The 14,948-nt window shown below is 39.8% G+C and overlaps 1 protein-coding gene across 6 annotated transcripts in view; it reads left to right on the top strand.

Annotated features, from left to right (window-relative positions):
* The window catches only part of LOC116635429 (cytochrome b5 reductase 4), an 88,935-nt gene extending 88,365 nt beyond the window's left edge, over positions 1–570 (top strand). For 3 of the 6 annotated variants that reach the window (XM_032409357.1, XM_032409356.1, XM_032409351.1), the window contains one exon: positions 45–570. In XM_032409357.1, coding sequence (XP_032265248.1) covers positions 45–99 — 55 coding nt within the window. In that variant the 3' untranslated portion in view covers positions 100–570. The remainder of the gene's footprint in view (positions 1–44) is intronic. The other 3 variants (XM_032409354.1, XM_032409355.1, XM_032409353.1) reach the window with 1 other exon arrangement.
* Positions 571–14,948: the final 14,378 nt, after the last annotated feature.

Here is a 14,948-nt window from a genome sequence, read left to right as displayed (position 1 = left end):
AAACATTTTCCCAAAGAAACATGTCCTTTGTATTTGTTTTTCAGGTTGCTGCATGATCTGAACTTTTCCAAAGATGAGATCCATAGTTTTACAGCATAATGAAGAGCTGTCATTGTCCTTTATTCAACTGTTTTGTCTAAATTTGTGATTACTTAGGATTTTTTAAGAGCACATTTTTGTACATACTAACTAAAAGGTCAGCTAGAATCCAGGTTTCAGTTTCTTCAATGAAATCAACTGTTCTTCAGTATAGATGACTTGTTGACTTTATTTTGTACCATAACTTATTTTACTACTGATCTCTGACCTGGAATCTATCATGGCAACAAGTCCATACAGGAATCTTTTGTGATGAGTCACAAACTTCCTTACCATTTAAAGTGTATCACTGTTCTACAGTAAGCTCTTGTGTTTTATGACATGATAAAGTAAATGATCATTTTGATCACATTTCTATGCCGTAAAATGTCTTATTAGCAATACAGATTAAATTTTACATTGCACTGTTAACTCAGGAAATGATCGTTTATGTCCTTGTATTACTATTAAAACATGGAATGTTATAACTTATTAAGTGATCCATTTTGTGTGTGAGTGTGTGAGTGTGTGTGTGTGTGTGTGGCACTGATACAGAGTAGAATAAAAGTATAAGTACTTTTTAATTCTTGTGGTGGAAATGTGTTTGAGTGCAACAATATCCCCCCTGTATCTAAGGGGAATTTAAAAGGCAACAATATAAGATTCTGGAGACACTTCACATAGGCAGTTTTGGATTAGATGTGTTAGAGAGTGGAAGAGAATCTTAACAACTCTTTTGATTCCTAGCCAAAATTAGAGGTGTCAGGAAGAATCATGAAAGTGTAGCATCTGGTCCTATGACCTAAAATAATCATTTGGTGCTTTGGAATGGGTTAAACTGTAGTTCTTTTTGAGCCCATCTAGAGGCACACTGTGTCCTAAATGCTACCTTTCCCGGCTGTTTCCCGCACACCTGGCAGTTCAGCAGGGCGCCCTCCTGCGCTGTGCTGTGTGGGCGATTTATTCCCCGCCCCGCCCCCCCGGCCCGCCTCCGCTGCTGCCTGCAGCTTTCAAGTACCTTCCCTGACTGGGATTTAGCAAAGGACATCAAGAAAAGTTACTGTGTCAGGGAATCAAAGAAAGACATGTGTCATCTGATCTCACTGATATGAGGAATTCTTAATCTCAGGAAACAAACTGAGGGTTGCTGGAGTGGCGGGGGGGGTTGGGAGGGATGGGGTGGCAGGGTGATAGACATTGGGGAGGGTATGTGCTATGGTGAGAGCTGTGAATTGTGTAAGACTGATGAATCACAGACCTGTACCTCTGAAACAAATAATACATTATATGTTAAAAAAAAAAAAAAAAGAAGATAGCAGGAAGGGAAAAATGAAGGGGGGGAAATTGGAGGGGGAGACGAACCATGAGAGACTATGGAGAAACAAACTGAGGGTTCTAGAGGGGAGGGGGATGGGAGATGGGTTAGCCTGGTGACGGGTATTAAAGAGGGCACGTTCTGCATGGAGCACTGCGTGTTATATGCAAACAATGAATCATGGAACACCAAATCAAAAACTAATGATGTAATGTATGGTGATTAACATAACATAATAAAATTAAAAAAAAGAAAAGTCACTGTGAGCTTTCCATGAGGAAACTGTTGAATGCACAGGTGGCTGCTGCAGGAGCTGAGATTTTTCCATGTTACCCAATAAGCAGCCCTGTTTTCACAGAAAGGGGGGGGTAGGAGGAGTCTCCAATTTCCCTGAAAATGATGTTAGAAATAGCTAAAGCTTCACTTGCGGTTCTCAAGAGGAACACAACATTCACCTTCCTGACATGACAAACCCCCAGCTGGTGAGGCCGCGCGTGTGCGGATGGCTGGCGGACCCATCTCCCGTGCCTCCTTCTGCGGCCTGTTGCGCCCACCTCATCATTCGCTGGGCCTGGCAGGACCGAGCTGTCCTGGCTGCCAGTGCTCACTGGGGGCGAACGGGAACATTCTGTAGCTTCTGCCTCCCTCCGAGAGAGATCGCAAACTCTGGGCACACCTTTTTTGTAGTTTATTAGTAAATATATCCATCAGTTCCGCCTCAGCCAACAGTTTTCTCATCTTTTCTAACTTTTTTCTCTCCAGTCCTTTTCTAATCACCTCAAACACACAAAATCCTCTATTACTCTCTATATGTATCTCTTCCTCATTCCTCTTCTTACTGTATTTTAAAGCAAAAGGAAATCCATAAGCATTTTCTGGACCTATATGTTAACTATTCCCAAATTGGAGTCTCTGAGGATCACTGAGCTTCACTTTTCCATATCCAGGCACCTCCTGGATGCCACGTGGATGTTCCACAAAGCTCCCCCATACTCAGCTCCCACCGTGGGCCTCTCACCCCAAGTCCCCTTCTCTTGCATTCTTAGAATCACCGGGACTACCTTCCACCTATCCGGCTCTTCCAGAACCATTCAGTCTGGGTAGCTCTTCAACCTGACTTCATACCAGCTAGCCCTGCCCTATCATCCCTCAACTGAAGTAGGACAGTATCCTGGTTACAGTCTTGATCTCACTGAAATCCATTCTCCACTCGTCTTCTAGAAGGCCCTGGAGAGAAAATCCCCTACATAGAGCTTCAGGCTCCCATTGTATGCAGCCATATACTGAGAGGCATCGGTGGGAGTATAGATTGTAACTTTTTTTTGATCAGAGTACTCCAAGATTCCTACATCACATGTTTGCAATGAGGAAAGAGAATTATATTCAAAGTCACTTTTGCTTGCTTGCTTCTTTAAAAAAAAAAGTGTGTTTATGTATGAGTTTTCTATTGCTGCCAGAACAGTTTCATGGCTGAGCAGTCTGAGCATAAGGGGCCTCAGCTGGGTCCTCTGCTGAAGGCCTCACAAGGCTGAAATCAGGCTGTCCGCTGGGCTGCGCTCTTCCCTGGAGGCTCTGGGAAAGATTGTGTTTCCAGGCTCATTGAGGTTGTTGGCCAAATTCAATTCCTTGCAGTTGTAGGATGGAGTTCCCAGCTGTCAGCTGGGGGCCAGTCTTTGCTTGTAAAAGATGCCCACGTTCCTTCTCATGCGGTCTATGCGGCCCCTCCAGCCCGGGCCAGTCCAGTCCCTCTCAGGCTTCACATCTCACCCACTTTCCCTTCCGCTACATCTTTTGCCCCAGCTGGAGAAAGTTTGGTGCTTTTAAAGGCTCACGTGATTCAAGTGGGCCTGCCCACATAATCCAGAATAATCTCCCAATCGTAAAATCTGTTGCTACGGCTGCAAAGTCTTTTGCCATTTAATGTAACATGTTCAGAATTTGCAGGTGTTAGGGCATTGACATTTAGGGGGAAACATTCTGCCTTCTACAGCCTACAGAGAACAGAGAGAAACTTGTTCAAGGTAAGATCATAGTGTTCTGTCTAGATATTGTTATGGGCTCTCACTTTTTACCTTAATGTGACAGAATGTGAGGGGAGTGCGCGGCGCTCCCGTATTCCAGAATGCTCAGCTTCATCATGCTGACAAAGGCTCCAACTTCCTCTGCGACCCACTACCTTTGCCCCGTAAGCTTGCCGTTTGGGGCTCTCCCTACTGATGAGCCAGATGAACCAGACTCTGGTCTACAATATTTAAAATTCTGACTAAGAACTTAAAAAGGAAAAGTAAGACCTTAACCAGGCCCAGTCTCTTGGTTTCTTTTCTGCTTTGCTCTTCACGGTGAGTTCTTTTCACCCCGGGTTGCCAGTTTGGCAGACCTCAGATCAGTGCTAGGGTGATCTGTCTAAAATGCAAAAATATGTTTTCCTTCCTGGTTAAGGTTCTCTTCTGCCGCCCAGTCACCAGGCACGGAGTGGAGGCTCTGCCTTGGGGGCAACACACCAAGCTTGGGGTCCTCCTGGTGAGGTAATGGCTCCCTACGAGGCAAGCCGAGGGCACCTTAGGCTGCCGCCTCCATCCCTCCCCCAAGCACTCAGCTCTTAGGATGAGGCGTCGCTCACAGAGGCTCGCTCGCTATTCCCCAGAACGGTCTCCGTCCCCAGAAATTCATGTCCAGATCTTTCTGTGGATTTTACTTTCACTTGGATGAGTAACTAGAAGTTCAACTGCTGGGTCACATGGTAACTATATATTTAACTTAAAAAAAAACCCGTTTTAGGGGTGCCTGGGTGGCCCAGTCAGTTAAGCGTCTGACTCTTGATTTCGGCTCAGGTTTTGATCTCAGGGTCCTGGGATCGAGCCCCTCATCTGGCTCCCCGCTCAGCGGGGAAGGGGGTCTGCTTGTCTCCCTCTTCTGCCCCTCCCCTTGCTTGCACCCTCTCTCTCCCTCTCTCTCGAATATTTAAAAAAAAAAAAGTTTTATTCTGTATATATTTCTATGTCTAATGTAGAGACAACCATTTACTAGATGATTGTGTTTTTGAATATATTGTTTCAACTTTTAAGAAAATGCCAGGATTTTCTCCCCCAAAGTATTTGTGCCATTTTACATACAGTGTTGTATGAGACTCTGGTTTATTCTACGTCCTCACCAACATTGAATTATTAGTCTTTTAAATTGTAGTGTGTAGTGGTATCTTGCTGTGGTTTCAATTTGCATTTGTCTGATGTCTAATGATGTTGAACATATTATCATGTGCTTATTGGCCATTGGTATATTGTCTTTTGTAGGGTGTCTGTTTAAATCTGCCCATTTTTAAATTGGATTGTTTTCTTGTTACTGAGTTGTAAGCATTCTTTCTGTACCCTATGCACAAGCTTTTAGCAGATATGTTTTGCAAGTATTTTCTTCTACTGCGTGACAGCAAATAACACGGGCCCCCACAGCTATTAGAGCTTAGGGCAAAATCAAGCTTAGAGACATTGAGATTTGATCAAAATAAAAACGTTAAATAAATAAGAGTACAGGAGGCAGCTGTGAAGTTGATCTGTGAATGCCTGAAATTTTAGGAGGAGAACTGTAGCAGCAGAATTGGGGGAACATTCTAGAGGGGCCAAGCTGAGGGGCAGGCAGCTGAGGACAAGTAGGGCCATGATTCAGCACCTGCGATTCTGCTTCACTGGGAAACACTTTAAATATTGAGTGTCGTAACTCTGCCGCCGTGAAGGCAAATAGAAACCATACACGATTCCTGTAAGCTTGGCCGTTAGGAAGAACAAACCATTTACATGGAGTACATTTTGTCCATTGCTTTGTAGCAACTGGACTCTCGGAGGTAAATCTGAAAATGAGCTGGCAACATTTTTCCTCCAATTCAAAGAGCTTAGGTTCTGAGTTGGGAATTTCTAATCAGCCAAGTCAGCCCGTGGTGATTAGAACAGGGAAGGGAGTGTTTTCATTTGTGGTGGTGGCTGAAGCAGCCTGCATAGACTTCATTACAATTCCATTTCCTCTCATTTAGAGCATGCTGAGGAAAGCATTTAATTCTGCTCTGCAATTGCTCTTTAAATATGTCTAAGGGAAGAGGCTGCTGAAAATTTTAGTAAAATATATTCAGGTGTTTGTCATGCTGAGGATTTTCCACTTTCTGAGCAAGTTAATATTTATACAAGAAATGTCACAAGGCAGTTCTCAGAGTAGCCACATTCTTGTGCCATTTAGAAAAAAAAAATCACAAATCATTACACATTTAGATTTTCATCATTACCTTTCCTATGTTAAGTGTGGCATTTTTAAATATACTCATAATTTAAAATCTTAAATGTATTATCCTAAGCCTTTGATGAAGTGGAAATTCTGTCCAATAAACCTTTAGAAGAAGGTATTCTCCCTCACACAGTTAGGGAGTGGCAAAGGAAACCAAAGACAGGGTCCTCTGTGCTCACGGGGGTTTCAGGAAGAACACAGCACAAGATGGGGCCCCTGGGTGGCTCAGTCAGTTAGGCATCTGCCTTCAGCTCAGGTCATGGTCCCAGGGTCCTGGGATCGAGTCCCACATCCGGCTCCCTGCTCAGTGGAGAGCCTGCTTCTCTCTCTCCCTCGGCTGCTACCCCTGCTTGTGTGGTCTCTCTCTCTGTCAAATAAATGAATAAAATCTTAAAAAAGAAAACATAACACAAGAGTCAAAAGTAACATTGCAGATACCATCAGCTCGCTCATAACCAAACCCTGGAGCTCTGCCCCACTGAGCTGGACTGACTCCCTGGAAAGACCACTCTGTCCCAGGAGCCCCATCGTACCAGCTTGGGGTGCAGAGGAAGGCCTTAAATTTGTGTACTGCATGAGGTTTTCTGTGAGATGCAGAACAATATTCTTGTGGGAGGTGTATTCACCCTTAAAAGTTCTTTTTGTTCTGTTGGTCATGAAATCTTAAATAATAATAGCTAATATTTATATAGTGCTTTTCAATTGACAAAGCAACTTCCAACAACACAGGGGTGCTGGTAAATGTTTAACAACCAGTCTCAAAGCAAACAAAGAAAAAACCCTGAAATGTAGAAATTGCCAATTTCTGTGGTATAAATCCTTCCGCTAAGGTCAGTTTCAAATGCGAGGTGACTGGATGTGGGTTTGGGAAGAGATGGGCACCATTGGGGCTCTGCCCAGAGGGTAACAGTCTCAGGGAAGTTACAGACCTGGCACTGTGCATGTTTTCATTTAACTCAGACAAACTTAATGAGGTTTTGTGATGCTTAAAGAAGCTAAGTTATGAATTGGAAGTGGTAGAGCCAGGACTAGAATGCAGGTGGTCTCATTAGCTCGCCGGAGGTCACGCAACTGGTGGGAGCTACCTCAGGGCTTCAGAACGAGGTCTGATAGGGGGCCTCACTTCTCAGAAGCTCTGTCAATCTTGTTTTCCTTATGGTCAGTTCTAGAAACTGTGAGGAGTACTTATTTTATCCGTACTTGTTTAAAAATTACTCGTAAGTGAGACAGAAACATAATGGCTACTCTGGGAGGGGCAAAAGGAAAGTATAGAGAAGGCTCTGGACCCCACTCTGTCCCTGATTGGCTGGTTGGGTTTGGGAAACTGACTTAGCCTCCTGGTGCTGTGTTTGTCTCACATAACACAGGGGATGATTTGTATCTTGTACAGAGTAGGTGCTTAATAAATGTCAGCCACCAATACTATCTAAAATCCTTCTGGCTTTTTACGTACTTGACAAAACAAAGAAGCTGAGCTATTCAGAGGAAAGCTCACAAGTTCAGAAACACAGGGAGTAATTACTTAATGGACAGTTTATGAACCATTGCTATCTCTTGCACGAGCTGTATGTGATGAGTCCTTATAAACATGTTACAGAGTTTTGACAAACATTAGGGTTTGATGCCAGTGCTTCCTTATCTTTTTAATAAAAATCAAATATATCAGACACACAAAAAGGTAGAAAGAAAATGTAATGAACAGGCAAGTATTGTTCACCTAGCTTGAGAAACAAAGCATTTAAATATTGTTGGAAGAGATTCCTGGGGACCACCCCATGATTCCATTTTCATCTATACCACTCCCAGAGTTACTATTACTCTGAATTTTGTATTCATCCTTCCCATGCATGTCTTTTTTTAAATTAAGATTTTAATTCCATATAGATAACATACAGTGTTATATTAGTTTCTGGTGTACAATATAGTGATTCTACAATTCTATACATTATTCAGTGCTCATCATTACTGTATTCTTAATCCCCTTCACCTCTTTAACCCCTCCCCCCACCCACCTCCCCTCTAGTAACCATCAGTTTGTTTTCTATAGTAAAGAGTCTGTTTCTTGGCTTGCCTCTTTCTCTCTCTTTCTCTCTCTTTGCTCATTTGTTCTGTTTCTTAAATTCCACATGAGTGAAATCATATGGTATTTGTCTTTCTCTGACTTATTTCACTTAGCATAATACTCTCTAGCTCCATCCATGTTGTTGCAAATGGCAAGATTTCATCATTTTTCATGGCTAAATAATATTCCATTGTGTATAGATATGTGTGTGTATACACACACACACACATATATACCACATCTTCTTTATCCTTTCATCTGTCAGTGGACACATGGGCTGCTTGCATAATTTGGCTATTGTAAATAATGCTGCAATACACATAGGGGTGCATGTATCCATTTGAATTAGTGTTTTTGTATTGGGGGGGTAAATTGTATGGTAGTTCTATTTTCAACTTTTTGAGGGACCTTCATACTGTTTTTGCCCGATGGCTACACCAATCAACATTCCCACTAATAATGCACAAGGGTTACTTTTTCTCCACATCCTCACCAACACTTGTTTCTTGTGTTGCTAATTTTAGCCATTCTGACAAGTGAGAGGTGATATCTCATTGTAGTTTTGGTTTGCATTTCTCTGATGATGAATGATGTTGAGCATCTTTTCATGGGTCTGTTGGCTGGCCATCTGTATGTCCGTTCATGTCTTCTCATTTTTTAAGAGGAAGGATAAAAATCATATGATGATTTCAGTAGATACAGAAAAAGCATTTGACAAAATACAACATCCATTCATGATAAAAACCCTCAACAAAGTAGGTCTAAAGGGAGCATACATCGGGGCCTTATATGAAAAACCCACAGCCAACATCCTACTCCATGGTAAAAAACTGAGAGCCTTTCTTGTCAGAAACAAGACAAGACAAGGATGTCCACTCTCACCACTTTGATTCAACATAATACTGAAAGCCCTAGCCATGGTGATCAGACAACAAAAAGAAATAAAAGGCATCCAAATTGGTAACGAAGAAGTAAAACTTTCACTATTTGTAGATGACACGATGCTACATATAGAAAATAGAAATATTAATATAGAAAATCCTAAAGACCATCAAAAAACCACTAGAACTGATAAATGAATTCAGTAAAGTTGCAGGATACAAATTCAATATGCAGAAATCTGTTGCATTTCTATACACTAATAATGAAGCAGCAGAAATAGACATTAAGAAAACAATCCCAGGAATGGTTTGTTTTAGGAATAAACCTAACCAAAGAGGTGAAAGATCTGTACTCTGAAAACTATAAGACACTGATGAAAGAAATTGAAGATGACTCAAGAAATGGAAAGACATTCCATGCTCATGGATTGGAAGAACCAGTATTGTTAAAATGTCTACACTACCCAAAGCAATCTACACATTTAATGCAGTCTCTATCAAAATACCAGCAGCATTTTTGACAGAACTAGAACAAACAATCTTACAATTTGTAAGGAACCACAGAAGACCCAGAATAGCCAAAGCAATCTTGAAAAAGAAAAACAAAAGTGGAGGTATCACAATTCCAGATTTAAGTTATCTTACAAAGCTGTAGTAATCAAAACAGTATGGCACAAAAAGAGACACACAGATCAATGGACCAGAATAGAAAACCCAGAAATAAACCCACAATTATATGGTCAATCACTCTCTGACAAAGGAGGAAAGAATATACAATGAGAAAAGGACAGTTTGTTTAATAGATGGTTGGGGAAACTGGACAGTAACATTCAAAAGAATGAAACTGGACCACTTTTTTACACCATACACAAAAATAAGCCACAATGGATTAAAAACCTACATGTGAGATCTGAAACCATAAAAATCCTTGAAGAGAGCACAGGCAGTCATTTCTCTGACATCAGTCACAGTAACATTTTTCTATATAGGTCTCCTGAGGCAAGGGAAATAAAAGCAAAAATAAATTATTGGTACTTCATCAAATAAAAAGCTTCTGCACAGTGCAGGAAACAATCAACAAAACTAAAAGTCAACTGACTGAATGGGAGAAGGCCTTTGCAAATGATGTATCCAATAAAGGGTTAGTATCCAAAATACATTTTTTAAAAAACCCATGTACGGGGACACTTGGGTGGCTCAGATGGTTAAGCGTCTGCCTTCAGCTCAGCTCATGATCTCAGGGTCCTGGAATCGAGCCTCCCATCGAGCTCTCGGCTCAGTGGGGAGTCTGCTTCTCCCTCTCCCACTCTCCCTCTGTGCTCTCTCTCTCTCTCAAATAAATAAATAAAATCTTTTAAAAAATGATGTATGTCTTTATACTTTTGCTATTTATGTACATAATCCCAAACAATATCCCATGGAACATAATTATCTCTTATGTTTTAAAACTTCATGTGAATAATATTGTGTGTGATCTTCTGCTACTTGCTTTGTTTTTTTTTTTTTTTAAAGATTTTATTTATTTGACAGAGAGAGACACAGTGAGAGAGGGAACACAAGCAGCGGGAGTGGGAGAGGGAGAAGCAGGCTTCCCGCTGAGCAGGGAGCCCCATGTGGGGCTTGATCCCAGGACCTCAGGACCCCAGGATCATGACCTGAGCCGAAGGCAGACGCTTAATGACTGAGCCATCCAGGTGCCCCTACTTGCTTTGTTTTAATAGCATGGTTTAGGGGATTAATGCATGTTGATGGATGTGGAAATAGTTCATTCATTTTAACCATGACATAGTATTCCATTATTGTATTAATCTATAACATTTAAAAAATCCATTCTTTTATTGATAGACATTTAATTGGTTTCCAAGTTTTTACCATCCCCAAATGGTTAATATTCTTGTACATGTCACCTTATTCATAAATGTGAGCATTTTCTCTGGAATTCATACCTTGGAGTAGAATTTCTAGGTCACAGAAAGTGTGTGCATCTTCAGTTTTACCAAGGAAGACACTCCATTTTCAAACTTAGCTGTGTCCGTTTCCCTGCTCACTGCCAGAGTATGAGAGTTGTCTTCGATCCATATCCTTAAAATGCTTTTTAATGGTCTAACTTTAGAAGTATTCCAGGGGCACCTGGGTGGCTCAGTTGGTTAAGCATCTGCCTTCAGCTCAGGTCATGATCCCAGGGTCCTGGGATCGAGTCCCGCATTGGGCTCCCTGCTCAGCGGGAGGCCTGCTTCTCCCTCTGCCTGGTGCTCTCCCTGCTTTGTGCTCTCTCTCTTTCTGACAAATAGATAAATAAAATCTTAAAAAAAAAATTCCAGATCTGCTGGATATGAAATGGACTCAGTCTAGCTTTAATATGCAACCCCCTGACCTGTTGGGCATTTATTTACCTGTTTGCTGTCAGATCCTTATTCAGCCTTTCCCTCCTCTATCCTGGAGGGAGCTCATCTCTGAAAAACATTTCCCAAGGTCCCTTGCCGACTGGCTGCCATTTTCATTTAGCAAATGGGAAGCACAAGTAGGAGATTGAAGGGGAGAAGCCAGGCTCTTTCTCCCCATCCACTCTGCTTCTGGTGGGGTCTCCAGCAGTGCTTTATGTCCCTCACTATCCCAGCTCCCTTTGTCCCATCCCCGTCACGGCTGCAACTCTGCCCAATGGCCCCTTTTCCCTTCAGTGACTGCTGGGCAGCCTGAGCCCCTGGATTCTGAGAACACAATCTCTTTTCTCTCCCACCTAGGATCTCCTGCAGTTAGTCTCCTGGTTGTCTTACCCTTTAGTTTTCAAAGCCTCTACTAAATTTGAGTAGTATTTTTCATGTCCTTAAAAAATCCTTTTCTACCCAGGAATTTGTATTTGTTTTTTACTTTTATAAGTTGTGCATTTCACATTTCATGTTCACACATAACTTTGTTCTTCACATTTCAGGTATTCAGCTCATGTGAAATGGATTTTCATATGTGGTGTGATATAGAGGTCCAATCCTTATTTTTCTCCTATGTGTAGCCAGTTTTCCTAGAATCAGTGGTCTGCCGGGTTGCCTCGTACCAACTCATGCGAGTCCATTGCTAGATCCTCAGGAATTTTGTTAGCTGGTTGTTAAACACATCACTGGCTGGTAGCGGTCATGGTGGGAATATCTACACCACAGCAGTGGGCAAACACTGCAGCTGAACTCCCCCTCCAACCCTGGGGAAACTGTTCTTTAACGTCCTAGCACTCCACTGCACAGAACTCTTTATCGAGAACCTTATTGTACAGTGCAAATTTTCAGGTTGAAGGTGATAACTCCATAGTGGTTATGGAATTGGTTTTGTGGGTTGCAACAGGAATTATATTTTTAACAAAATGGGATGAATAGGAAATACCAGAATGCATGGCACATAGAAATTGTAACTCTTTTTCTTGAATATTCTGTTTTAGTTGTCTGTATATATTCACATATGTACACATCACTGTTTGGTTTGCGATATAAAATGCACTTGTTATTTAAATTTTTAATTTTTTTATTGAAATATACAACGTTATATTACTTTCAGGTGTACAACATTGATTCAACAATTCTATATATTACTCAGTGCTCATCACACTGTAGTCACCGTCTGTCACCATGTTATTAACAAAATTATTGACTATATTTCTTATGCTGTACTTTTCATCTCCATGACTTATTTTATAACTCAAAGTTTGTACCTCTTAATCTCCTTTATCTATTTTACCCATCCCCACGCCCACCTCCCCTCTGGCAACAACCAGTTTGTTCTCTGTATTTGAAGAGTCTGTCTTTGGTTTGCTTCTTTGTTCATTTGGTTTGTTTTTTAGATTTCACAGATAAGTGAAATAATATGACATTTCTCTTTTTCTGTCTGACATTTCACTTAGCATAATATCCTCTAGGTCTATCCATGTTGCCACAAAACACAAGGTCTCATTCTTTTTTATGGCTGAGTAATATTCCATTGGATGGATGGATAGATAGATTTAGATATACATTACATATCCTCTTTATTCATCTATTAATGGACCCTTGATTTGCTTCCATATCTTGACTATTGTAAATAATGCTGAAATAAACATATGGGTGCAGCTTTCTTTTCGAATTAGTGTTTTTGTTTTCTTTGGGTAAATACCCGAGAGTGGAATTACTGTATTGTATGGTATTTTTATTTTTAATTTTTTGAGGAAACTCCATACTGTTTCCCACAGTGGCTTCAACCAGTGTTCAGTCCCACCAATAGTGCATGACTGTTTCTTTTTCTCCACATCCTACCAATACTTGTTATTTCTTCTCTTTTTAATTCTAGCCATTCTGACAGGTGTAAGGTGATATCCACTGTGGTTTGGATTTGCATTTCCCTGATTGATTAGTGACATTGAGCATCTATCATGTATCTATTGGCCATCTCTATGTTTTGTTTTGTTTTGAAAAATGTCTATTCAGATCCTCTGCCCATTTTTTAACAGGATTATTTGCTTTTTTGGTGTTGAGTTATGTAAGTTCCTTATATATTTTGGATATTAATCTATATCATTTGCAAATATCTTCTACTCAGTAGGTTGCCTTTTTGTTTTATTAATGATTTCCTTTGTTGTGCAAAAGCTTTTTATTTTACAGTAGTCCCAATAGTTTAATTTTGCTTTTATTTTCCTTGTCTAGAGAGACCTATCTAGAAAAATGTTGCTAAGGCTGATGTCAAAAAGATCACTGCCTATGTTTTCTTCCAGCAGTTTTATGTTTTCAGGTCTCACATTTAGGTTTTTAATCCATTTTGAGATATTATCATGTAAGGTATAAAACAGTGGTCCAGGTTCATTCTTTTGCATCCAGTTTTCCCAGCACCATTTGTTGAAGAGACTGTTTTTTTCCCCCATTGCATATTCCTACCTCTTTTGTCATAGATTAGTTGACCATATAAACACGGGTTTATTCCTGGGCTTTCTACTTGTTCTATTGATCTACGTGTCAATTTTTATTGTGCCAGTACCATATTGTTTTGATTACTATAGCTTTGTAATAAAACTTGAAATCTGGAATTTTCTCCAGCTTTGTTCTTTCTTCTCAAGATTGCTTTAACTATTTGAGGTCTTTTGTGATTCCTTACAAATTTTAGGATTATTTTTTAATTCTGTGAAAAATGCTATTGGTATTTTGATAGAAATTGCATTAAATCTGTAGATTGCTTTGGGTAGTGTGGACATTTTAACAGTATTTGTTCTTTGAATCCAAGAGCATGGAATATCTTTCCATTCATTTGTGTCATCTTCAACTTCTTTCATCAATGTTTTATAGTTTTCAGAGTATAGGTCTTCTACCTCCTTGGTTAAGTTTATTTCTAGGTATCTTTTTTTTTTTTGGTGCAATTGTAAATAGGATTGTTTCTTAATTTCTCTTTCTGCTACTTTGTTATTAGTGTATAGAAATACAACAGGTTTCTGTATATTAATTTTGTATCCTGCAAATTTACTGAATACATTTATCAGTTCTAATCCCTTTTTGGTAGAATCTGTAAAGTTTCCTATATATAGTTTTATGTCATTTTCAAATAGTGAGTTTTACTTCTTTCTTACCAGTTTGGATGCCTTTATTTCTTTTTGTTGTGATTGCTGAGGCTAGGACTTCCAGTACTATGTTGAATAACAGTGGTGAGAGTGGACATCCCTGTCTTGTTGCTAACCTTAGAGGAAAATCTCTCAGTTCACCATTGAGTATGGTATTAGCTGTGGGCTTATCAGATATGGCCTTTATTCTGTTGAGGTATGTTCCCTCTAGACCTACTTTGTTGAGGATTTTTATTATAAATGGATGTTTTATTTTATCAAATACTTTTCTGCAACTACTGAGATGATCATGTGATTTTTATCCTTTATCTTATAATGTATCATGTTGATTTGTGAATATTGAAGCATCCTTGAATCCCTGGAATAAATCCTACTTGATTGTGGTGAATGACTTTTAAAAATGTATTGTTGAATTCAATTTGCTAATATTTCTGGTGGATTTTATTTTATTTTATTTTATATTTGAGATATTGGCCTGTAGTTTTCTTTTTTATTTATTTTTTATTTTTATTTTATTTTTTTAAAGATTTTTATTTATTTGACAGAGACAGTGAGAATTTTCTTTTTTATAGAGTCTTTATCTGGTTTTGGTATCAGGGTAATGCTGGCCTCATAGAATGAATTTGGAAGTTTTCCTTCTTCTATTTTTTTGGAATAGTTTGAGAAGAATAGGTATTAACTCTTCTTTAAATATTTTGGTAGAATTCACCTGTGAAGCTGTCTCGTCCTGGACTTTTGTTTGTTAGGAGTTTTTTGATTACTGTTTAAATTTCATTACTAGTAATG

Source organism: Phoca vitulina, unplaced genomic scaffold (genome assembly GCF_004348235.1).
Source record: "Phoca vitulina isolate PV1807 unplaced genomic scaffold, GSC_HSeal_1.0 scaffold11, whole genome shotgun sequence".
NCBI lineage: Eukaryota > Metazoa > Chordata > Mammalia > Carnivora > Phocidae > Phoca > Phoca vitulina.
The sequence above is the reverse complement of the archived record's forward strand: the minus strand, read 5'-3'. Positions and strand labels throughout refer to the sequence as shown.